Source organism: Talpa occidentalis, unplaced genomic scaffold (genome assembly GCF_014898055.3).
Source record: "Talpa occidentalis isolate TD23 unplaced genomic scaffold, MPIMG_talOcc4v2.1 talOcc4.9, whole genome shotgun sequence".
Classification (NCBI taxonomy): Eukaryota; Metazoa; Chordata; class Mammalia; order Eulipotyphla; family Talpidae; genus Talpa; species Talpa occidentalis.
Window position 1 is genome coordinate 33,533,539 of NW_023605305.1, and position 25,008 is coordinate 33,558,546.

The following is a 25,008-nucleotide window of genomic DNA, read 5'->3' on the forward strand; positions in this document are numbered from 1 at the left end:
GTCCCGGCCAGGAAGGGCCTGACTCAGCCGGCCCCACCACAGGTGAAGGAGGGGGCTTGTGTCTCCACTCTACCCCACACAGGCCTTCAGGTAAGTCACGTCCCCCTCTCTGAGTCTCACTTTCTCCTCTGCAAAATGGGCTCTTCCAGCTGACGTGCTCTAAGAAAAGTGCACCCCTTGTAGCCTGAGACCAGTGAGTGACAAGGAGTAAAGTGAGGTGGTTGTCTTAGAGAGGAGTAGAGGGGGAAAAAGGGGGTACAACAAGGGGCAGAGAGGGAACAAATATAGAGCCAAGCTGGTGCCCCAGGTTGGGAGAGACAGACCACACCTTGTGGGTCCAGAGTCCCCAGACTGCTGTCTGTGCTTCAAGAAACCCAAGTCTTCATGCTGACAGCCATGGAAGTCCAGGAGGGCACTGACTCTGACAGCACAGGCCTGGGAAGTGGGGATCTGTGCCTTTTGTGTCCCTTCCCTGTGGGGCGCCACTGCTTATGACAAACCCACATCTACCGCCTCCCCCTGCTTCCAAGTGCCTAGGCCCTCCCCTGCTTTAGGTGTTCCTCACACTCACAGCCACATGGCCTTTCTCACAGATCTAGCCATGCTCTCACCTCAGATCCCTCCATGGCTCCCTGGTGCCCGTGGATACAACCTATCTTGAAGGTCTTTTGTGACTTGGGCCTTGCTGAGTCCTCACCTGTGCTCCTGCCCCTGCCCACATCACCCCCTCTTCAAGCCCAGGATCCTGAATCTTCCTCTCGCCCCTACCTCCTGAGCCTCCCACTGTCCACCTGGATGCTGGGTTGGCTCTGCGCCCTTCTCTGCGTTCTCAGGAGGGTCCCAGCTGGTTCATCCAGGTCCCAGGGACAGATCGAAGGCGGGGGAGAGGGGGTCTGTAGCACTAACTGAAATCTCACCCCTCTCAGAGGGGCTTCCCCAAAACCCTGCTTGGGGACTCCAGCTGCTACCATAGGTTCCCTTCTGAATGCATCTAGTGGTTCTGCTTCTCCAGGATCCTCTAGTCCCCAGGAACTACCGGAGCAGGAGGATATCTGGAGGCCGCGTCACCTCTTAGGGACTGCTGTGTCAGGTATGCCCACAGGGACTGGCTCCCAGACCTCAAGGCAACTCTGCCCCTGATGGACGGAGGAGAGGCTGGTCCGACCTCACACCCAGGGACCTCGTAGGGTGGGGAAGTGGAAAGATGACCATACCTTGGTGCTGCCACGGAGGGTTGCCAGGTTAAAGAAATGGAGGAGAGCAAAAAGAGAGAGACAGCGCAGTGAGAAGCTGGCTTTGCTGAAAGGAAAGTATGTATGGGGGCGAGGGGTGAGGCATGTCTCAAAGGTGCCCCCATCAACCACACAGGGTCACAGCCGCACACACAGCCCCTCTCATCCTGACACCCGTCCCTTGCATGCACCCGCACTCTCTCTCACCCTCTTTTCCCTCCACCTCCCCCCATGGCACTGCTCTGCCTGCCCCATGCCCTGCCCCTTGGGAATGCTGATACAAATCCACACACTTTTGTCAAAAAAGCAAACAAACAGAGCTCCGTGTGTGCAGGCACACTCGCCTGGAAAGAGGGCAGCAAGGCCCAACTCTGTTTGTTTTTCCAGGGCCTGACGTGTGCAGAACATTCCTCCAGCCCGGCTCCCCCGTGAGCCCTCAGGAAACCCTGTGGCTGTCCCAAATAGCAGCCAAGACCCGGGCCTGGAGTCACCGTACAGGCTCCAGCCTTGTTAATAATGAGGACAAGTTCCACAGTGTTGGGAGCATGGGGGAGGCTCACAACATCCTCCGGATCTGCACTCGGTTGCTGAATGCGCCCTATGTGCACCCTATGGGCTCTCTGTGTGCAGCGCTGCACTGAGCAACTGCCATCCCACATGTTCTTTCAGTCCCACATGCACCCCGCAAGAAGCACCCCATTTGGCTGGTGCAGGAACCAAGATCTCACAGTCACACTCTGCTGGGGTGCTTTCTTCATCTGCAGTCCTGAAAGACTCCCTGGAGTAGGCAAAGGGAGATTATCACCTCCACCTCGCCCCTGGGGATACTGAGGCCAAAGTGGGACAGTGGCTCAGCCCCACGTTAGAGTCCCTGGGACGTGGCAGGATTGGTCAGCGCTGTCAGGGGCTGGTGGCGGGGGGGGGGGGGCTCATTCACTGTGCAGATCATGCGTCAGACCTGACCACCCATCACTTTACTGGATCCCCCCTTCTTTCTCTAGTGAGGTAGCTGTTGGAAGAAACTGGGGCCCAGAGAGGCAAGTGACTTTCCTCAGACCTCCAGGGCCAGGTGGAAGGCCAGAGTTAGAACCTAGGCCTGGCTCTCGAGTCTGTTCAGCCACGCTTTCTTGCTCATGGAGAGGGGTAGGAAATCCCACATTTGCTGGAGCCAGAGGGGAGCTGCAGGCATGGTTGGGTCCCGCCTGCACAGGGCCTGATGTGCTGGGCCTTGGAGCCGTGGGTGCTGGGAGAGCAACATAGGAGCACGGAGCTGCCTGTGGTATTTACATGGGGAAGGGCACAGAAGGGGCTGGGCTTGGCGCTGCACCTCCCGGGCTTCGAGGGGACCTTCTGGGAAGATGAAGGCCTGAGATAACCCTGTAGGCTCATTCTGGGCCTGACCTGACCTAGCCCTCGGAGCTCTGTTCACACACTAAGTGAGGCCAGAGGCCTGTTGCTTTGGGGCTGGGTCCAGGAAATGCAGAGGGGAGGGAGGAAGGGTGAAGTCAGGGTAGGTGACCCCAAGAGCCCAGGGGGTGGTGGTGCAGAGAGGCCTGGTGCTTTTGGTGCTGCCTCATGGTCTCTGGAAGACACAACCAGGCATGCTGGGGCATAAACCTGCCTCTCAGGCTTGGGCCTGCTGCCAAGGGCCCTGAGGACCGGGCATATGAGAAAGCAGGGAAGGCAGGGGGATTTGTTAGATCGCTTCCTCACTTCATGTCCCCAACACAGCCTGTGACAATGAAGCCTAAGAGGGGAGGGAGGAGGGAGGGTGGGGTTCATCACTCCTACCCTTGATCCCTCTGCTCAGCACCACCTCTCCAGGGAGCAGACACACCTGATTTTCCAGAAAGGGGCGCTGGATCTGAGTCAGACAGACCAGGGCTTGCCTCCCAGCTCTACCACTTACCAACTGTGACAACCTCAAGGGCTTGATCTCTCTGGATCTCAATTTCTTTGCAAAGTGAGGGTGACAACCCCTTTCTTGTGCGTGGTCACCAGGATTAAACTGGGGAAGGGTCTGTGTAACATGAGGGGCAGATGTATAGAAAATTCCACCCAGGGCCTGGTCTGGACCTGAAATACAATTTCCCTATTATTTTCTGTCGTGCCCCCATCTTTGGGGGTCTTGGTTTTCCCAACTATAAAATAAACAACTTGACCAGAGGGCCTTCAGCACTGAGGCTATTGTTTGGTGGCCTCCGACTTAACCTAGGCAGGTCAGTCATCTCTTGGGCCTCTGTTTCCTCATCTGTGGATGTGTGGAATGGGCAGGACTAGACAGACACTCAGGTCTCCTAGTCCCCCTTGGAAGAGTTTCCCAAACGTTGGCAGGAAAAGCAGAGATGCAGGCCAGGTACCCAGACACATGTCCTGCTGTACACGGGGGCTGGGGTCCCCTCGACCACATCCCCCTACACACACACGGGGCAGGTGGGACAGGCCTGAGGCCTTCATTTCAGCAGGCACTAACCTTCCCGGAGCCCTGCCTCCCTTATTTGTCTAACAGGTTAGTGACGCTCAGGCTGGCAGGGTCAGTGTGAGAATATGAGATGGTATTTTAGGACAAGTGCTTTTAAACACAAGCTCTTATGCACAAGAGAAAATGCTTGGCTGATTCTGAGATAGAGCTGCAAGTAATTACACTATCAGGCACAAACTGGGGCCAAGGGATACGACACACAGGCAGGAGGCCCAGATCACTGTTCCAGGACCCTGGAGCCTTATGCACGGCCACTGGCCACTTCAGCTCTGGCCTGCCTCCAAGGAGGGGTGCAGTGGGAAGAGGGGGGAGTGCTCTGTCCTGGGGGTGGCTGCCTGGTCCAGGGGAGCAGATGCTAGATGGTGAGCCTGTCCTCTGGGGACATGTGAGGTTATGGGTGCCCATGGGCCAGGGCACTGATTCTCAACAGGGGCAGTCACGACTCCTCCCAGGACATGGGGCAATGTGCAGAGATATTTTTGGTTGTCACAACCGGGAGATGGGAAACAACCTTCTGTCTCTCCAGTGGCTAAAGGTCAGGGATACCACTAAATCTGTAAGGACAGGACTTTCCTCTCCCACAAACAATAATCCTGCCCTAAATGTCAACAGGGCTCAAGGATGAGGAAGGGTTTCTGCATGCTGCCCCGCCCCCACCCCGCATGAGACCACCGAGGGCAGCGCACACATCCTTTCCGCCTTGGCCGCTGCCCTCCAAGCCTACCGTGTCAAGGTGGGTGCGCTGGTGCTTGGCACGGTCGCTGGAGTTGCTGAAGGCCTTCTGGCAGCCTGGGTGCTGGCACAGGTACGGCTTCTCGCCTGTGTGGCTCCGCAGGTGGATCTTGAGGTTCTCCAGCCGTGAGAAGGCCTTGCTGCAGCCTTCAAACTGCAGGAGAGGCTGGTGAGGGGTGTTCCGCAGCCCCGGATAGCCTACCACCCAGCCCAGATATGGTCCTAGCATCCCCTGGCCCTCTACACCCATCCTGCCAAGATCTCCAGGTACCCCGGTTTCATTCCCCATGAAGTGCACAGGGACAGACTCTTATCTGAGAAGCCCTGGTGGGTCCTGGAATAAAATGCAGCCCTGCCTTAGAATGGCCTCTGGGAGTGAAGAGAATGGTGTTGCCATTTCTAGACCTGGGAGGGCCCCTCTGATGCATTTGGAAGTGACATCTTGCCGTGACAGGAGGCACATGTGGACAGCCCTAGATTTGGGACCAAGACCTGGATTTGAGTCAGGCTGTCCCAATGAGTCTTTGACAGTGTCCTTGATCTCCCTGGGTCTTATGTCCTTGCCTATAAGCTTGACACTGTGGGGCTCCACTCAGGGGTGACATGAAGCCCCCAAGGGAGGACTCTGTCCATCTGGAGCCCAGCAGCAATGCTGACCGCTGTCAGAACAGCCACAGCATTCCTACACTCAGGCTCTCCGGTCTCTCCCTGAGCCATTTAGCTGGCCAATGCCAGCCCTGCCCAAGGCCCATGCTGGACAGTGGGCATGGATCAGGGGTGGGGGGGGACAGATCAATACAAACAGTGCCTTCCTCCTGCGCCCGCCCCCACCCCACAACCTCTGTCCAGCTCTGGCCTCTCTCTGGAATCTTCTAACTTCTAACCCTCCCTCCTTATTACTCTCCACACAGCAATCTAGAAGGGCGAGAGGCAGAAACGTCCCTGTCACTCTACACTTAAAGCTCTGCCGGCTGCAGCCCCTGTGCCCTCCACACCTCCCTGCCCCTCCAACTCCCATTCCCTGTCCAGCAACAGCCGCAGGATCCCACTGGTCAACTTCAAGCCTTTGTTCACTCAAGTCCATTCTCTTGTAATTGCCTATCCAACCCCCCTGGGCCTTCAAGTCCAGGTTGAACGCTGCCCAGTCGAGGCAGAGAGCCCTGATTTCTAGAGTGACTGGCTGTTCTCTCTCCTTGCTCCTCCCACGTGGCCGGCGTGCCCTGGAGGAGAGGCCAGGAGGAACCACCACTGACCCACAGCTGCTCTGTCCAGCAGGTGTGGTGCCAGGTACTTAACCACACAGCCAGCCAGGAAGTGTGTGGCCTCAACGTCCCTGCCCCAAGGATAGGGGCTTCTCATGGCGACAATGGGGGCTGAGACTTGGCAAAGGACGCAGGTCATGTGTGACACCTCAGCCAGGTGGTGCTGCCCACTGCCTTCCCAGAGCAGGTGGGCGGGGGAGGAGGAGAAGACCAGAGGAGGCCATTGGTTTCACTCCCAGGAGCGAGGACAAGGACACAGAGATGGACAAGGACGCAGAGATAACAGCAGGTCTGGGTGTGTCCCCTGCACCTCTCCCTCAAGGGCCCGGCCACTGCGGCCTGCACTCTGCTGGGGCTGGTCCAAGGCAAGCCGCCACAGCTGGGCTTTAGAGGCGGCCCCGCTCCCTACTTCCAGATGTTGTGCCTTCTGCACGCATCAAAACCAGAAGGAAATCCTGTTTGGGGGAGTAAACAGGCCATGAGCCGCCCACCCCCCTTGCTCTCCTGCAGTGGCCTTGTGCCAAGTTCTCCCCAAAGTGGGATGGAGGAGCCAGGGCTGGAGAGCGGGCTTCCTCCCGGCACTCAGCACACCCTGCTGCTCCTCTCGGGTCAGAGCCGGAGGGTGGACCTCTGGGGTGGCGAGGCAATAACTCCTCACGTGCTGCGTGATTTTCCTGACATAGGGAGAGTCTGCAGGACTCCGGAGATCGGTATATCATCTCCTCACGAGGGTCTGTGGGCCTGCCTGGGCCGACCTCCTGTCCCAGTGCAGTTGCTCCTGCCCCCAGGCCTTTGTTCAGGCTGTGCCCTCCTGGGACACCTTCCCCTCCAACTCACTGACAATTGAATTCATACATTTTTCATAAGTCTGGGATCTGCAGCTTGGTGTTCAGAGTCTTCCAAGAGGGCCCAAGATCCTCCCTCTGCCGACACCCCATGTGTCAGACTTTGGCCGCATGCAGGGAGTGAAGGACTAGCTGAATATGTCAGGAATGCTCGTGTCTCCAGACCTTTGCTTGAGCTGTTCCCTCGGCGTGGAATGCCTTTCCCACCTTGGCTCATTTAGCAGACATCTGCTTGTGATGCACAAGTACCACCTCCTCTGAGAAGCCTTCCCAGCCTCCCCAGGTCACACCCAAGCTGTGGGTTAGCAGGTTTCCCTGCACACTCACTGCCTTCTCTCCATGCCTCCAGACCGAAGGTTTGGGAGTTCCTGAGGGCAAGACTGAAGGTTTGGGAGTTCCTGAGGGCAGGACTGGCATCTAACTTATGGGGCAAAGGTTGGACTACAAATATGACTCAATAGAAGTAAGACAGGAGCTCCCAGGCCTGGTGCCCCTGTGAGAGCGCCCTGTGAGAGCTTGTGCCCCTGTGAGAGCTCCCTTTCTCTCCAGTGTTCATAAAAGTACCTGGATACCTGCATCTATGTATGGGCCTAGTTTTGTCCTGTCCAAATCTCCTCTCCCCCAACCTGGAACTTTCCAGAGCTGACTGGCCAAATGAGGTGTAATAAATAGCTGGCCAGGGCACCCAGATTGGGGGAGTGTGTCCTGCTAGGTAGAACGGTAACTCTCAGAACTGAAAGGATGATGCTGTAGTACCCCAGAAGCAGGGCCTGGAGGGCGTGAGGCTCTGCTTGCAGCTGCCAGCCAAGGTGCCCGTGGTCCACCCCATTCAATGACAGTGCAGAGGGACTAACAGGCAGAGAGAGGAGGGCGCTGCTCCTAGGTGTGCTTGCCCTGCTAGCCCTGGGGCTCTCGTGGGTATGGTCTTGTATCTTCTCCATATCCCCCAGGCAAATATTTCTCTTCCACTGTCAGGAGCTGAGGCTCCAGGGGAACCAGAACAGGAGTTACAAAATAAGTTAGAAGGCTTATCTTGCCTGTTTCACTTACTGAGCAACTAGAGGTGAGCACCTTTGACTCTTTAAACCTCAGTGTCCTCATCTGTAAAATGGGTGAGTTTTACAGGTGGGTAACAATGGAGGGTTGTTGTGAGGATGAAATGAAATAATGCCTAGTAGGTGCTTATCCTGGCACCAATTCCCCCTCCCCCGTTGTGACTGTAAGGTAAGTACTGGAGTGGTTTTCTCTTGGGGTGGCCACTCTGAGCCTGCTGCCTCTCTGGACATAGGGCCTTCTACATCCCCCCCATGTCCTATTTCCACCTCTCACTCTTTTTAACCCTCATCTCACTCCCCACATCTCCTCCCCACCCAGTCTGATACCTGGGTTAACCTTCCATCACCCCCAGGACTCTGAAGCCCTAGGCTCATTATATTGGGGTTGTCAGCTTAAGACATGGGGCCTGGATTAGGGAATAGGCTGAGAGGCAGAGGCCCCAGAGCCTCCTACAATGAGGGAGTTAGCCCAGGACTGTCCAGGGTCCACCTCTGATGAGCAGGCACCCTGCACAGATGGGACACCCCCATTTATACCCTGGGGATCTAGGACTAAGCCACAGGCAGGGCTCACACAGTAGTAAGAGGAGCTGGTCTGAGTTCCAAGGCTGAGCACATGCCTCTGAGTTTCTTGTGAGGCCTCCCTGTTGCCTTACAGCTGGCAGCTCCAATACCCTCCAACTTGAATATTTGATGTGTCTGTTTCTAAACTGTAAACCTGACCACCATCCCTGTTCATGACCCTCCAGGGTTCACAGTTGCTTCTGACATCCTGTCATGACCCCTCAATCCCGAGTCTGGCATTTAATTAAGGTCCTCCATTGTCTGCTGCCAGATCTTGGTGTACAAGGACCAGACTTGCAGATCAGACAGTCCTATGACCTTGGCCAGTCAGTGCTCTCTCTGTGCTTCCATTTTTTTCTCTATAAAATGAAGGTTACAGGTGTGGTGGGGCAATGAGCATACCTGCATGGCACTCAGAACGTGCCCCAAGGGGTGGAGGATGAGCCCTCAGGCAATGCCACTGTGATTCAGGGTGTAATGATTCGTCCATGGCATCTGTATCTAGGGGGACACACTGGGGTGGGGATATCTGACATTCTTCCTGGACAGACGCTTGGTTTTCTTCCCTGTGCTCAATGTCCACAGAGTAGACCTCCAGAGATACTGCCCCCAACACACACCACTGCAATGGTTGGGTACCTGTAAGGGGGGCACTGACGGGGAATTGCTCCTACCATGCTAGAGGGCACTGAGCTGGACTAAGCCACAGTCAGAACTGCCATTTCTTTTAGAAAGAAGTGACCCAACAATCTTTGACACAGGTAACAATGCCAGAAAAAAAAACATGATTCCAAAAGGCACTCATGCACCCCTATTCATCCACTCCCTTAAAATGCACCCCCATCACTCACTATGCACCCATCCCCCTTCCACCAGCTCACTTCTTATTCACCAATGTATATCTTTTTGCCTTGTTGGCTGCCCTTATGTAGCTGGCAGTGTACAGGGAGCTTGGACTTTAGGGCAACAGGCCACAAAAGACCCATACCCCCCCCAAAATCCAGAATGTTTTCAGCCTTAAGAAGGGGCTGGTCTCAGGGCTGCCAAGCAGGAGGCTGGGGGTTGCTAAAAGCTTCTAGAGGAACTGGGCCTTCATGCTAAGAGGTTGGACAAACAATGGGAATGGAGACCAGAAGGGATGGTGTATGTTCTGGAAAGAGCTAATGATCTGTTGACCCAGCATGAGAGGGGCAGGGAAAGGAGAGGTAGAAGTAGAAATGTGAATTTTGAAGGTTTTCTTCATTCAAATCCATAGGATGGTGATTCCAGATCAGGAGAGTTTGGGAGTATTTTGATCCTAAATGACTCCACTAAACCACTCTGCAATCACTGATGTGGCCCAGTAACTGGGGTGGCACAGGGCATTCTCTTGGGGGACTCTGGTGCTGGGATACTCAGCCCATGATCTCCCACCTCAGCCAGGAACCTGTTCCCTCCTCCCCAGCTCCTGAATCCAAGTAGTCACTAAACCAGGGAAATGCCACCTCTTAAACTTCTTTCATGTTTACTCCCCTTCTGTTCCCTGCCGCCCTCCTGCCCTGGTCCACTTCCATGCCAACCCCCCCAGCATTGCTCACCAGTCACAGTCCTGCCTTCCACTTTGCACCTTCCCTCCCAACTCATTCCCACATGGTATCTGGTATCTAGAACAAAAACTTAAGCCTATAGGTCTGTCCGAGTCCCTGATTAAACGCTGCATGGCTCCCTGGTAGGAACCCTCGCCCCGGCATTCTGGCTAGTGCGGGCTGGCCCTGGTGATGGCTTGATGGCGTCAACATCTCCATCTCCCACCCACATCTTGCATTTCAGCATCGGAGCAGCCTGGTTGCAAATCTGGCTTCCACACTTCACCACTGATGAGCCTGGGCAAGTTCATTTCACTTGTCAGAGCCCAGATTCTTCATCTATAAAAGGGCACACATGGGTGGGTGCCCTCCAGGAACCACAGGGTGCAGGTAACATCCTGTGGCCAAGGCTATGCCATTTGTATCCCCCCAGGGAATTACCAGGGCCCCTTTTATAAAAGGTGAAATTGAAATACATTGATTCAAATGACCAAACACACAATGATTTATCTGACCAGAAGCAAAGGCTCATTGCCATGGGCAACAGACAGGGTGGCTCCTGTGGGCACGGGGCATGCAGAGTGGGGAGAAGGAACAAAAGAGGCATCTATCAGGCTGGACAGATGGGTGGAAGGTGGGCGTCACTTTTTCTTACTTAAAATGCACAAACATTAAATTCTATCTTCAGGCAAAATTGAGGCAAATTCAGGAAGACGTTAAGTGACTGGGTGACACCCTCTCGGACACCTACTGTGGCCAGTGGTATGTGTTTCACGTGCTCTTTCATTTCCTCAGGACAACATGCCCTGCTGGGGAGGTGCCTTCCTTGCCCCACTGCGGATGAGGACCTCAGTAAGTGGCGGAGCCAGCACCTGACCTCCAAGCTGATAGGCAAGTCTGCCTGCCAGCTCCCCTAACCACCCTGACCCATTGCCTCAGGGGCCCCACCATAGGGTACCCCAATGGGGCAGACACTCAGGAGCCTGATTTCCAAGTGGGCCCACATCCTGTGTTCCACTCCCAGGCAGAGGCCCTGCCCAGCAGCGAACGCACAGCCGATGCCGGCAGGGTGGCTGCCTCCTTCCTCACGGCCCCGCTGAGAGGAGATGCCACCACGCAAAAAGGAAAAACAAGGCGGCATCGCGGAGAAGAAAGAGCCCAGCCCAGGCACAGAGCAGTCTTGAAAGGCCCAGTTCCCACATGTGGGGCGTGTTACAAAAGAAGATTAAAATAACGGGGGAAAATACCCCGGGAACCGTGAAGCCCTAGACCATCTGGAGTTTTATAGTAACAGGCAGGGGAAAATCAGAACCTAATTGAAAAAAGTCCACTGCAATCCATTACCACTGCGTGCAGCGCGCACAACCAAGGGAAGGAGATGAAAGAGGGGAGCCATCCCGGGAGCCGGAGAGGGGGTACCACTTTCCCCTCCCAGCCAAGCCCGAGGACCCAGCAAGCTCTGGCTGGGGGGCTGGAGCCACTGGGCACTAGGTCAGTCTTCAGAACCGACAGGGCTGGGCTTACCTCTCTCAGGAGGTTGCCCCTCTGAGCCTCACCCTCGTCTGTACAGGGCTAAGGGAGGTCATTCGGGAAGCCCCAGCACGGGGCACACACATATTTGGTGCTGGGCGTGACTGTCCCCGGGCAGAACAGAGGGCCTGTTTCACAGGTGAGGTGTGGCACACCACGCCGAGCCCATGGCCACGACGTCTGGCAGACGGAGGCGTGTGCCAGGCTCCGCCTCAGACAGCCACAAGCTTGGGCACATCACAAGCCCTGTCTGTCCTCATTTTTCTCCTCTCTAAAATGGGGCCACCGCAGAGGACTGTTAGAAGTAAATAACCGGATGTGCCCAGAGTAGGAACTGGCACACAGTGGAGCCTAATGAATGTCAAGTTTCCTCCCTGCGGCTGACATGGCTCATAGAAGAGGGAGGGCCTGGTTTCTCATGGTCTGGCTAAGAATCTGGACACAAGGGTAAGGAGGTTTGGGGGAACGGGGCACGGGTGGGGGCAGGAGGGAAATGCCTTCAGTTTTGGCATTTGCCAGTGACTTGCTTCTAAACAAACACATTTCTGGTTTAAGGGTAAAATATATTGGGTTACAACAGTCTGGCAGGCCATTCAGGGATCAACTTCTCATTTTTGTACAAACTTTTAACTTACTTTACAACAATGATTTGGATGGGAGAACTGCGAGGTTCCAGATCCTTCTCCAAGATGTCAAATAATTCTCTGGTTGGCCAGCTTTAAAGGCCAGCCAGCCAGGAGCCGAGGTCCGCTCCTCACCCCTGCACTCTGGGAAGGACACTCTGGCCCTGAGGTTACTGTCCTCTGAGCCCCCATGGGGTTTCCATGGGGGTCTCCCCAGAGCCTTGTGATTCATTGCTCCTTGGGGGGCGGTCAAGGCAAGAAGGGAAGGGAAGCCCTGAGTGAGGTTGGAGGGGCATCAGCCTGGACTCTGCTCTGTCCAGGTCTTTGAGGGTCGGATCTAGGTTGGGTGCACAGTGCTGTGTGAATAAGTGAATGAACAGCCAGATGTGTGCAGGAGGGACAATCAAGCAGCGATCACATTAATATTGGACCTGGGACTGGGTCATACTCCCTGAACACCATATCCTCAGTCCCATTAGATGCACAGAACAATCCCCACTGTTACAGAGGCAGAAAGTGAGGCCCAGGGAGCCTGTGTGAGAGTCCTGGAGCACATGAGGGATGGGGCCTGCGTTTGCCTCCTCTGTCTGAGCTGCACCTGGGCCACACTCCCATGCTAGGTGCCCTGACCAGGGCTTGTCCCCAGGCCAGCGGTCTCCCTACCTGCTCAGCTCTCTCCATCTTTACCACCATCTAGAGAGGCTGGCAGGCCAAGGAAAGGGCAATGCACACAAAGGGCAAAAGGAGAATGGGCCAGAGGAGCCTCAGGCCTCCCTCTCAGAACCAATCAGTCTGTTCTTCCTCTTGGGAGGAGGTTTCAAGATGCGCTCGGCTGTAAACCCTTCACTACTTCCTCACCAAGACTTCAGTGAAGGCTCTAGGCTAGTTCCTCTGCAGCAGAAAATCCCTGTCTGGGCAAGAAACAGGTTCCTGTTTCAAGCAGGTTAGGGCCAAGAGGCCTAAGCCACACTTCCAGGGCTGTGTGGAGCTCCCCAAGTAAGAGGTGCAAAGTGGGGGCTGAGTCTGCTCATCAGGTAGACAAGTGGGATCTGAGGAGCTCTCTGTGTCTGCACATGAACTGAGGTGTGGAGAGAGACAGAGCAAGGGGCCAGGCCTAGCAGAAAGTAGGCTGCACAGAATGACTCATGCATCAGCCACGAACCCAGAAATGCAGACTCACACATACTCTGACACCTCTCCTCCCAGAACCCCAGTGCACCAACACACAACACTCTCACACACACACACACACACACACGCAGACTCTTGTCACAGAGACACATAAGCCAGCACACACATATATTCAAGAACACCCATGCTTGTGCACCACAGGCACAAACATACACACTTCCCAGACCCCAAACACATAGACACAATATCTCACATACCACACATGGCCCAGCACTGGCAGAAACTGACCCATACTTCAGAACAATGATGGTCTTGTGGTTTGTGCGCACAGAGAAAAAAAACACAAGACAGACCCAACACCCAAAAAAGGCTTCCAAAAAGTCAGTAGATAAAGACATCTCAATACCCAGCATGGCAGGCCCTGCACAGGCCCACTCCCACACATGGCTCCCAGCAGCCCTGAGATGGGTGGGGTTGGGCTCACTGTACCCTGACTTTCACTTGGTGGCCATACTGATTTGGCTTTGTGGAGGGCATTACATGGCCACAGAGAACCCCAAGACAAGGCTTCAGGCCACCTTTTGGCCCCACTGACCTCACTAGCACAGCGCCCACTCCCTCCCCGCATGCTCCAACAATAGGCCACACCTGCCTATCATCCTCTGCTCACAAGGCCCCACTATTAGCCTGTCCTTCTAGACTTTTCACACCCCCGCTCCCATGTCTTCCTCAGTCCTCCCTGTTCCTCCCTTTCCTGGGTGCCCGAAGCTCATTCTGCCTTGCCAGCACCTGGAGCTGAGTTCAAGACTGCGTGTCTCTCACCCACGTGCAGAAACCACTAACTCCCCGGACCATGCCTGGTGGCAATTCAGCCTTTAGGAGTTAGCCCCTGTGGGGGGAGGCAGTGGGAAGTAGCATAGGTGGGGGTGCCATACTGTAGCCCACCCCATCTCCAGTCATTTCTGAGGAGCTACCTCCCCAAATGGGTGTAGCATCAGACATGGCAGCCAGGGTGAGGCTGGGAGCGTGTCTCAGGAGGAGGGTGAGGGACCATGAGGGAAAATAGCATCCTCTCCAGCCTCCACCCTCCCTCCAAAGCTCACTCCTCTGGGGTCTCCCCCAGGAACACGGCCAGGGCTCCATCCAGTTCCTACTTTTCCTGGTATCTACGAACAGGGGTACTCATGACAAAATGGGGAGACATTCCTGACTCAAGTGCCTGGCATGGGCACAGATTCCAAGAAGAAATCCAATCCAAGATGGATCCATGATGTCAGAACCCTCAGGGGGAGCTGAGGCCTAGTTTCAGCCCTGGCTGCCACAGGGTGCTTTGTGACCTCAGGCCAGTCACCTGCCTCCCCTGGGTTTAGTTACACCTGCCCAGGACGGGCAGTGGGGTGAAGGTGCACAGCTGGGAGCCTCATTCATGTCCAACTTGCATAACCAACCCACAGCATCCTGGGGCTGCCTGGGGAGGGAAGGCTGAGACATTCCACACCTCTCCTGAAAGAAAGCCTCATGTGGGTCACTGGGATTCATTACAAATGTACAAGCTGCAGAGGGTCCATCTGGGGTTGGGGGCGGGTGGGAGCAAACTGCCCAGTGCACTTTCAGGTGGGAACCCCCAACTCAGGAATGGCCCCTGAGGCTCTGGGCCTCCACCTTGTGAGGGGGCAGCATTTAGAACCAGGCCTGTGAGGTATGTGCAGCTACAGAGATAGCAGGGAGCCATGGAGTCAATGGTGGGTGGCCTTCACAGAGCGCTGCACTCAGTCAGGAGGAACTCTACATGGGAGGAGGGAACCTTCCTAGGTGCAAGGGATAGAACTGTTCATCGGGGACTCTTGGAGGGTACCATGAAAGCTACCTTGAGGGACTGCCCACAGCTCTAAATTGGGTCGAACAGCCTACTGGGGCCCAGAGGACAAACAGGTAGGACTGGCCTGCCTCAGCACTGTCATCTCTCCACCCATCCACCACAGGTTGACTGAGGGGCCCCAGATGGGCTGACCCTGTGCCAGCAACTTAGGGCCATACCCCAAGAAGGGTCCCACATGGCATCCTGCTGCCACTGGATCCCTGCCATCAGGTTGCTGGCGATGCTTAGCAACGGGTGGACAGAAGAGTGGTGACAGCCACTCACACTCAAGCTGCTAGAAGAAGGTCAGTTACATAGGAACCAACTACACACACACCTATGAAGTTCCACTCATGGAGTGATGAGGAGCCGGGGAAAGACAAGGGCCAACTGCCGCAGTCCACAGGACACCTTTCTTTCCTGGTCCCACCTGCATCTCAGCGACACTGAGAGAGGCAGGACCTCTCTAATATGGGTAACTGAGGCACTGAGTGGTGGAGGTTTGACCCTCGTAGATGGGAGAGACAATTCCCCCAACTAGCAGAAAGCAGAGCAGACAAGAGTGAATGACTTCAGGGTTTCAAAATCCCGAGCCTCAGGCGCAAATTGTCTCCTCCCTTGGGCACTTGGGTAGAGGCACAATGTCATTCCACACATACCCATTCAGCAGAGGAGAACTGAGGCCCAGCAGTAAAAGACCTTTCCAGGACGCTTGGCCCAGGGGCTCCCCCATGCCTGGCCCAGCAAAGGGCCTGGTTTATTGCTGGATGTCGCTGTGCACAGAGGAGCAGTTGGCAGCAGCTCCCAACCTTGAGAAACCCCAGAGTGAGGCCTCTGAGCCTGTGGATACCCCCTTCCTCCAGTGGATCACCCAGCCACCATCAATATGATGTGTTATATATTGCAGACCTACTGTGTGCCAACACTTTCTTCATCTAATTCTCATAGATGGGAGAGACAATCCCCCCCCACCCCCAGCAGAAAGCAGAGCAGACAAGAGTGAATGACTTCAGGGTTTCAAAATCCCAAACCTCAGGGTCGTGTGGAAAGAACTCTGGAGACAAATATGAGTCACCCACAGTTAATATTTCAAATGATTTTTCTGCCATAAATCCTGAGTTGCCCAACACAGGATCTGGCAGAGAGCGGAATTTCATGAATATCTATTAATGAATGAAAGAATCAAGCAACAAATAAATGAGCTTTGAGGGAAGTATGAGGCAGGGCAGGCACCGCCTCAACCCCAAATTAGTGGAGGCCTCATGAAGAGGAAGAGCAAAGTTCTGTGCCCCAGCCCTGACACTATGCTTCCACTGGAGTAGGTACACGGGAGGGCAGCGTCAGCTTGCAAGGGCTTGTAAAAGTGGTGACGCTCTGAGCTCTGTCCTTTCTCCAGGCCCCAGTCCCAGATGTGCCGACAGCACCTCAGCTAGGTTGTGGGCCTGAAGTGGGGCTCCCCCCAGGCAGGGGACCCAGGCTCCTTGTGGGCAGAGCTCTGGAGGTCTCAGGGAGGTCCCCTGGAGGGCCCACTCCCGGCACACGGGGGAGATGGCATGTCCCAGCTGCCCCAGGGAGCCTTTCAGATGGATGGAGACAGGTGTGCTCTGGCCAAAGACTGAGCAGGATGCTGGACGGCTCAGTGGCAGCAGGAAAATGGACTCGGAGGCCCTCTTGGTTCCCCCATATGCCAGAATGTAGAGGCAAATAGGGGAAAGGATGGGCAGCGTTTTGTGCATTGAGCTTTGCTACCCGGCACATGACACTCAGAATAGGGAGTTTAAGGAAATGTTAAAGTTACTTTTTTTTCCCCTCTCTCACACAGGTTTGGGGACCTCAGGTTCAGACCTGACCAATAAAATAGAGACCATCACTGGCCCCTTCCTGGGGACCTGGGAAATGAGAAAGGAGGGAAACTGGCATGGAGGGGCACACACGAGTCGGTCCTTTCCTTGCGTGGCCTCTTAATCCTCAGGATACCCTGGATGAAGGTGCTGGATCACCCTCTTTCATAGAGGAGGAAATAGAGGCTCCCAGAACCTGGGTTCAGGGCACCCAAGGAGCAGGGGGCAGCGGTTAGGAGTGGCCCAGGGCTATTTGCTGCAGAAGCTTTGGCTCGCCCCTACATCCCCTTCAGAGACAAGCTGAGTGGCCATGGAATGAGTGACTGAAAATGAAGAATTAAATTTTCATCCAACAGAACAACACTAGCAATAAGAGCCATCTCCTCATTTTTCAGATTCCCCAAGAGTACTTTTTCCTTTAAAACCCAAATCCTCCAGCTATTTAGCCGCACAGAGTGTGGAAAACTCTGGAAGGACTGGGAGAGGCATGCCACCCATCACCTGTGCCTGGGATGCCAGCAAGACTGCGCGGCTCTCTTTGGAAGGCTTCCACCCCGGGGTCACAAGAATGACCAGGTACACCAAAAAAAAAAAAAAAAAAAAAGATCACCCTATGATAAAGTGGGAAGGGATCCTTCAGGAGAAATACATTTCAAGGCATTTCCCTGAGTATTAAGAGGGTGTATGGAGAGCAGGGCCTGCCTGCCCAGCTGCCCGGGCAGGCAGAACTGTTCTGTCCCTGGACTCAGGGGAATGCCTGGAACTAATTAGCATTATGTCAGGAATAACGTAAAACGTAAAATTAAAACATTTAGCATTGGCTTCTAAATATAAGGAGGACAAAAAAAAAAAAAGAAGAAGAAGAAGGATGCCATTGTGCTGAGCCATTCAGCTATAACTTGAGCACCCATTAAAATTTACAGAAAATAAATTGCTGCCTTGTACTTAGGCCCAGCTAGGGCCCTTGCTCAGGCGGTCAGCAGGGGCCGAGGGCTGAGTGGTGAGCTCTGTTCTGGAGGAAGCAAGATGGGACTCCTCAAAGCACACACCCATCCCCTGCTCTCCCCGTTGGCCTCCCTGTCTCCATCTTGGCCACTTCCCCCAAATCCATTGTCTAACGGGCAGCCACAGAGATTCTTAAATGGCAAGGCTGTCTAGGTCAAGGCTCAAAACCCAAAATCCATCGATGGCTTCCTACTGCCTTCAAGGATACAACTGGGGCCCTCAGCCTGGTGTTTCCAGCCTCCCCTCCAAAATGATTCTGCAGACCTACCGGCTGAGGCTGGTCCCCAAGCTCCCTTTCCCTCTCTAGGTGCCAGTAACACTGACTCCCTGGGTTCTCAGAACTTCCTGGGCATTTGCATACGCTGTCTCCTGCCTAGAATTCCCTTGGGCATCAGGGCGTAGATTCAGTGGTGGCTCTTCTGCAGAGATTCTGGGCTTTGGGGTAGGTCTTGGGTCAGACTCCTCTCTGGATCCACCCTGGCCCTGGGTAGAAACAGGGTGGCTGTGTCATGCTGAGCAGGGACTTGAGACTCACCCATTGCAGGACTGGCTGGCTTCCTGGAGGCCCTCATGGTACAGGTGAGGACATCAGGGAGCCCAGAGGGGGCAGGGTTTACCAGATCTTCCCCTGTACCCCTAGTTTTGCACCCCCCCCCCATTCTTAGGGCAGGCTCTTCCTGTGTGGTCATTCTGGGATACAGGGTACTCTGGGATCACTCAATCCTAAATTTAAATCCCATCTCCTCTCGAACTCAGTCACAGAGCAAACCACTTGATAACACTAGTTTCCAGATGTTAGTGGAACATTCCCCGTCACCACCTGCAACCCCTAAGCAGATGGAGAAACTGAGTCCAAGGCTATAGAGGACAGAATCAGTGACAGGATAGAAATAGCAGCTCCTGGCTCCAGGAAACCAGTCTGGGCAGCTATCACCTCAGTTGTCCAGTAATACATCAGTCATTCACCAGCCATTCATTCACTCCCCCACTCATTCACTCAGCTCAGTGCACATAGCCAAATGGCCAAAACACACTGTTAGCAAAAAAAAAAAAAAGCAAGCTACCAAATAGTAGTTATGACTCCAATCCAGTAAAGATAATAATTATCACACATAAACACAGAGGAAAGTCTGAAAAAATATCAAAGATGTTAAACAGTGGTCATTGCTGACCACTGACTTGTTCTTTCTCCTTCATACTTCACTGTTTCCTTTCCACTTCTTGATACATTATACTTTTTGCTTTATATTTTTTACTTTTCTGTTTTGTTGACATTCAAAGAAAATCAGGGTGGGCAGTGTACTTTCACAGACAGATCCAGGTGGCAGAACGAGATTCCTTCTTAGTTTGAAGTGGCTGTGGAGGAGCCGTCCTGCATAAACGGGCCTAGGGACACTTGCCTCCTCAATGTGCAAACAGAAAGATCTGGGGCAGGTCTGTGCCTGATACATGTTCCACCCCATGTGACACAGGCAGGGGACTCCTTCTGTACTCAGTTTCTGCATAAATATGGGGGCAACAAGGTGACCTCCACAGGCAACCTGAAGTTCAAGGAAGACAGATGATGACGAACTTCTAAAATGGTGGTGACAGCTGTGTGCCTGCATCAGGGAGCCCAGGCCTGCCCTGGATGCACTGGGGGTCACAGATTCCTCCTCATAAGGTGAAGTCAATGAGCTGTTTCATACACAGTGACTAGAGATGACAGAAGAGTCTCAAGAGACAGCGCGTGAGTTGAAGTAAATAGTGGTGACAGATGGCTAACTCCCAGGGCAGAGGATGCACAGGCAGATCTGAACCACAAGCCTAGAGAGGGGACGACAAGGCTCGATTTCATGGCCCAGTAGTAGCCACAAGTCACGGGGGGAGCAAATGCTCCTTCAACACCCATCTCTGCAGGCTTAGCTCGGTGTCTGGGCTGTGAGCCAGCTGGATGGGGTATGGGCATTGGATCAGGCAGACCTGGGTTCAAGTTCCAGCTCTGCTGCTAACTGGGTTGGGTGCTTAGGCATGTTACTAAGCTTCTCTGGTCCAGAGTTGCCTTCTATAAATAGACCCAACACTCCTTCCTGGTAGTTTATTTTAAGGGTCAAGAGAGATTGAAAATGGCAGGATCCACTTCCTCTGGGCCTGAGACAGGGCTCCACCATGTCATCACTGCTGTGGCTCCACAATGTGTCAGCGATGGTGCCACACTCCACGCAGCCTCCCATCACTTTCAACCTAATGTGCCCTTCTCCGGCCACTTCACCCAACAAAATCCTGCTCAACCCTTCAGCATCTATGCCTGCCTCTTCTTCCAGGGAGCCCTCCTAGATTCTCCTACTTTTAGGGCTAGGGTCCCTTGGGGACCCACAGCCCTGTCCATTCCTTACCACAGCCCCTGGGACTCAGGATGGTAACTGTCAGCTCTGGTCCCTCTTTCCTGCAGGTCGGGAGCATAAATCAGACAGAGGATGGTGCTGGTCCCGCCAACTGGTACCTCACTCCAGGGCCCAGCAGTGGACTGGACACACTGTTGGAGTACAAGGCATGTTTCAGTCAGTTCAATCGGTGCCCCATGCCACCCTTAGATAAGGAGAAAGGCTCTCTTTAAATCACAGAAGGTCCGAGTTTTTGTAAAGGATGTTAGAGGAAATCTGCCCAATTTGCAGGTGGGAAGACTGGGAGTAGGGAAGGAGAGACTAGCTCAAGGCTGCCCAGCAAGTCATTGGTGCCATTCTCCAGACTCCCAGTGCGGTGTTTCCTGACTCTGGCGTCCAGGCACTCTCCTCACATCCAGAGAGAGGGAGGCAGGGCCACTCCGCCTCACAGCAGAGAACTTGTTTCGACTCCTGGCTCCTGAGCGCCCCTTCATTTTTCACTGCCTGCTCTTGCCTTTGGCCCAGGCAAAATCTCCCCAACACACCCAGGCCCCAGAGCTTCGCAACAGCGAAGTGTTCCCACAGGCCCGCTAGAGAGGAACCATGTTCTGAAACACAGATGCTCGCTGCATGCTCCCCTGTGGGTTTTCATCACTGGATGAAACACATTCTGTACATTCTGGAACACAAACTTGGTGAACCGGGCTCAGACTGGGTCTGACAAATTCTATTTCCCTGCCTCCTGTTCGTGACGAGCCAAGCGGGGCTGCCAAGGATCACCAGAGCAGGATGACGCTAATTTCTCATTAGAAATATGCTTCCAAAGTCCCTTTGCATTTTACTCAAGGAGCCAGGAGCAGCCGCGAGGTCCAACTCGAGGCTTTCTTTGTGAGGGGGCAGCACTGAGGACGTTTATTTTCTTATAAATCTATGCTTATTGTATTTTCCATGCTTTCGGCAATAAGCTTATAACTTTTACAAATATTTATTTTTGAAAACTCAAGGGCAGAATCCCTTTGCTTCTCCGACTCCTGCCTGCTGGCCTGCCTTCCTCCTTGTCTGCACGGGAGTGTCCCCTGTAGAACACGGGTTGAAGCTCTCCCTTTTGGCTGCCAGGCTCCAAGTGGGGCCTGGGCCTGCTCCCTTTACCCTCTCAACTACCCCATGTTTTGAAGAACACTCTTGCCCAAGGCTACCCTGGGGAGTCCCTGGCTACAAGGTGCCTGACTCCAGTGCATTTTCTCTTTTCCACTAGACCATCTCCCCAGTCTGGGCCTCAATTTCCCCAACTGTAAAATAAAAGGGAGGGGGTTGAAGATAATCTCACAGGTCTCGCCTGGCTTTGGTGTGCCATACCTAGCGGGTGCCCCGGGACACCTTGAGGTGAGGCTCAGGGGAATGTGTGATGCAGGCACCCCTACTCACCAATAATGAATCTTGACCTTTCCAACAAAAGGTCCCCCTCTGGGTATTTCTCTAAATGGAGGATGGGGTCTGCATGCAGCACTGAGTGAGTGTTTATCTTCCAGGCTGTCACCCTGGCACTGCTTATGTCCAACATGAAGGGGGGCTGTTATGGCTGTAAGAGGCAACACCTGCTCCAGGTCACACAATATGCCCATGACTTCCACTCAACCTGTGACAACACTGTTGTGATATTGTCATCCCAACTCAGGCCCTGACCACTTGACCACAGTGCCTTTCACTGTTCACAGCTCTGGGCCTGGCTTCTGTAGACAGGCCTGCATGAGCTCAGGAGTTGCTGATATATGCTCTGGCAGGGTGAGGGTACAGACAGCCCCCAACCTGGGAAGGCAAGCCAGGAGGAAGGCCAAGGGTGCGCCAAAGTTTTTGGTCCATGTCCTGTTTTGTGTCTATTTCCCCCTAGTCTTCCATGAGTCTTTAGTATGGTCCTGTATTGTTGTTGTTCTTTTTTTTATAGCTCTGTTTAGATATAATCCATGTAATATTAAAATCCACACAATTAAAGGATACAATTTAGTGGGCTTGAATATATTCACAAATTTTTGAAACCATCATAATCAAATTTTGAACACCTCCATCACTTTGAAAAGAACTCCACACTCATTACCAGTCACTTCCCATTCCTTCTTCTCTCTAAACCCTGACAACCACTAATGTACACTCTATTTCTAGAGACTTGCCTATTCTGGATATTTCTGTAGAGAAATCATGTAATATATGGTCTTTTGCGACTAATTTCTTTCACATAGCAAAATTCTTTCAAGGTTCATCCGTGTAGTAGCATGCATTAGCATTTTATTCTTTTTTATGGCTAAATAATATTCCACTATATGGGATTACCATATTTAATTTACCCATTCATCAGTAACTGGGCATTAGGTTTATTTCCTCTCTTTGGCTATCATGAATAATGCTGCTGGGAACATGATTTTGTGTAGACATGTTTTCCTTTGTTTGGGGTCTACACTAGGAGTGGAATTGCTAGAGCATATGGTAACTCTACATTTAATTGTTTATAAAACTTCCAGACTATTTCCCATAACAGTGGCACCATTTTATATCCCCATCACCAGTGTATGAGGGTTCTAATTTCTGCATGTCATTGCCAATACTTGTTATTATGCATCTTTTGGATCATGGCCATGCTGTGGGTGTGAAGCAGTATCTTCTTATGGTTCAGACTTGCATTTTCTTTATGGCCAATTATGTTGCACATCTTTTCCTATACTTTTGATCATCTGTCTATCTTCTTTAAAAAAATGTCTAAGTCCTTTACCCATTTTTCAATTGGGCTATTTTTTTTTTTTTTATTACTGAGTTGTTAAGAGTTCTTAATACATTCTGGGTACAAGCCCCTTATTAGAAATGTGACTGCAAATGTAAAGTCATTTTTGGGTGAAAACATTTTTGTGCTGAACCCTGTCTCAAGTGCTTTACTTGTAAAGTGTTTTAATCCCCACTACAACTCCACAAGGTAGTATTATTATTGCTATCGTTGTTGTTGTTATCACCTTCATATTACAAATGTGTAAACAGAGTCACAGTGCAGTGCCCTGCTCAGATCACCCATCTAAATGGTGAGCTGGAAGCTCTGGGGTATTAAAGAGGAGGCCAAGGCCTTTGAGCCATAGCACCAATGGCAAGTGGTGCTTCCTAGCACTGATACTGGGCAAGAGACCCCCTCAAAGGAGACGTGACCCTCCAGAAAGGAGTCAGGGTCACCTGGTTGAGCCTACCTCAGGAGGTTTTCTGTTTCCTTTGTTAACCACAGGGTATCTGGGTTCAATTTGACTCAGAAAGCATTTTGTTTCCTCCCAGCCATGCATGCCCAAATTGGGTGGAAAAGGAATTTGCTCCCAGGAGAGTCCACACTCTGGCTAAGGGACGGACCCACTGCAAATCACGGATGAGGATGTTTTCAGCCGTCAGCACCAGAGGAAGCGCAGCCCATTAACACATTAGCAAGCCAGGGTGCTTGGCCCTTCTCTGCAGTAGGCCTGGGCCAGAAGGAGGGGTTGCTGGAAGGAACATGAGGCCCAGAGGAGAGGAAGTTCTCACCAAGGAGTTGGAGGGTTAGGAGTGTCTGCATAGAGCAGACACACATTCACACAGATCCAGGTTCCAATTGCCTTTGGCATCTTGGTCCTTGGCACCATTCAAGCTGGAGATCAGACAAGATTTATGCAAGAAGATAATTAATGAGATAGTCTTCTTATGAAGCAGGAACAGTGGAAGATCGGGAAGAATTGAGATATCCAACAGTGGGATAAAGGACCACAATCTGCACAACAGACTGCTAAGAAAAACAAGGCAGTGATGTGCCACTGAATCATGGGAAATTTCTAAGTCATGACGCTAAAATGATCAGTTGTAATCACTGTTAATAATCTTCTCAGCAGCTCCATTGGGAACGTGGGGCACAGAGAAGGAAAATACCTCATTTGAGATGAGGGATGGACTGGGATTTGGACTCTTCTCACTCTAAAGCCACAGCACTGAAGTTGAAGCCACCCCTTGGAGAGCGCACCCCCTGTGTGCCAGACATGGTGCGAAGGGCGGTGTCCCACGGGACAGGAATAGGCCCAAAGAAAACATTCCACCTCGGTGGTTTGGAGTCGTCTGATTTCTTTTTTTGGTTTCACAAATTTTCAAGCATATTATTGTGTCACATTCACACAAGAAATTTGAAACACCCACCTCTTGGGATTGCAGTGAAGCCCAGGGGTGTGATAAGGTGGCCCACCCACACTCAGCACCCCATGCCTAGGATGAAGACCTCTGGCAGGTAGGGGAGACACCCTGGTTGAGGAGGAGGAGTTCCTCAACCTCCAAGGAGGCCTAGGCCTCGGGCTGTTTTCTCCCTCTTGTCCCAGATTTTCATTTATCAAATTTCATTTGTCAAATCTCTGCCCTATCACCTTCCTGGGTGCTGGAAGGACACAGGTCTACAGTTGCTCTGCCATCGGCAGCTCAGGGCCCTGGGGACCCATGTGAAGCCACGGGAAGGGCTGCCTTTCACTGCCCGAGCACTGCTGGCAATATGCCCATGCCAGGGCCTCTTCTACTTGTCAACTCTCTAGTCCAGTCCATCCCATCTCCCACCGCCTGCAGAGTCAAACCTCTGAGCCTGGGCCTGACAAAGTCCCCAAGTTGTGGCCCAAGCTCTCCCTCACCCTGTGCTCCACACCCCTTGCCCACTGCTTTCCCTGGATGAGCTGGGTCATCTCCCGCCTCTAGGGCTCTCAGGCTGGGATGCCCATTGACACCAGTGCTGTCCAGGTCCTGCTCAATCTCATTTCCTCCAAGAAATTTCCCCAGATGTCCCCGCCAGTACTCTACACAGTCCTCAAGTTACACAGAAGGGAGTGTGGGCTACAGGTTCAAATCACAGTCTGGGTGGAGCCGGAAGACTCATGTCTTCCCCTGTTGAGTCAG

The 25,008-nt window shown here is 53.1% G+C and overlaps 1 protein-coding gene across 1 annotated transcript in view; it reads right to left on the reverse strand.

Moving 5' to 3' along the window:
- GLIS1 (GLIS family zinc finger 1) overlaps positions 1-25,008 on the reverse strand; it is a 79,445-nt gene that overhangs the window by 14,716 nt on the left and 39,721 nt on the right. Inside the window, exon 3 of the mRNA XM_037500449.2 lies at positions 4,439-4,600. Coding sequence (XP_037356346.2) covers positions 4,439-4,600 — 162 coding nt within the window. The remainder of the gene's footprint in view (positions 1-4,438; positions 4,601-25,008) is intronic.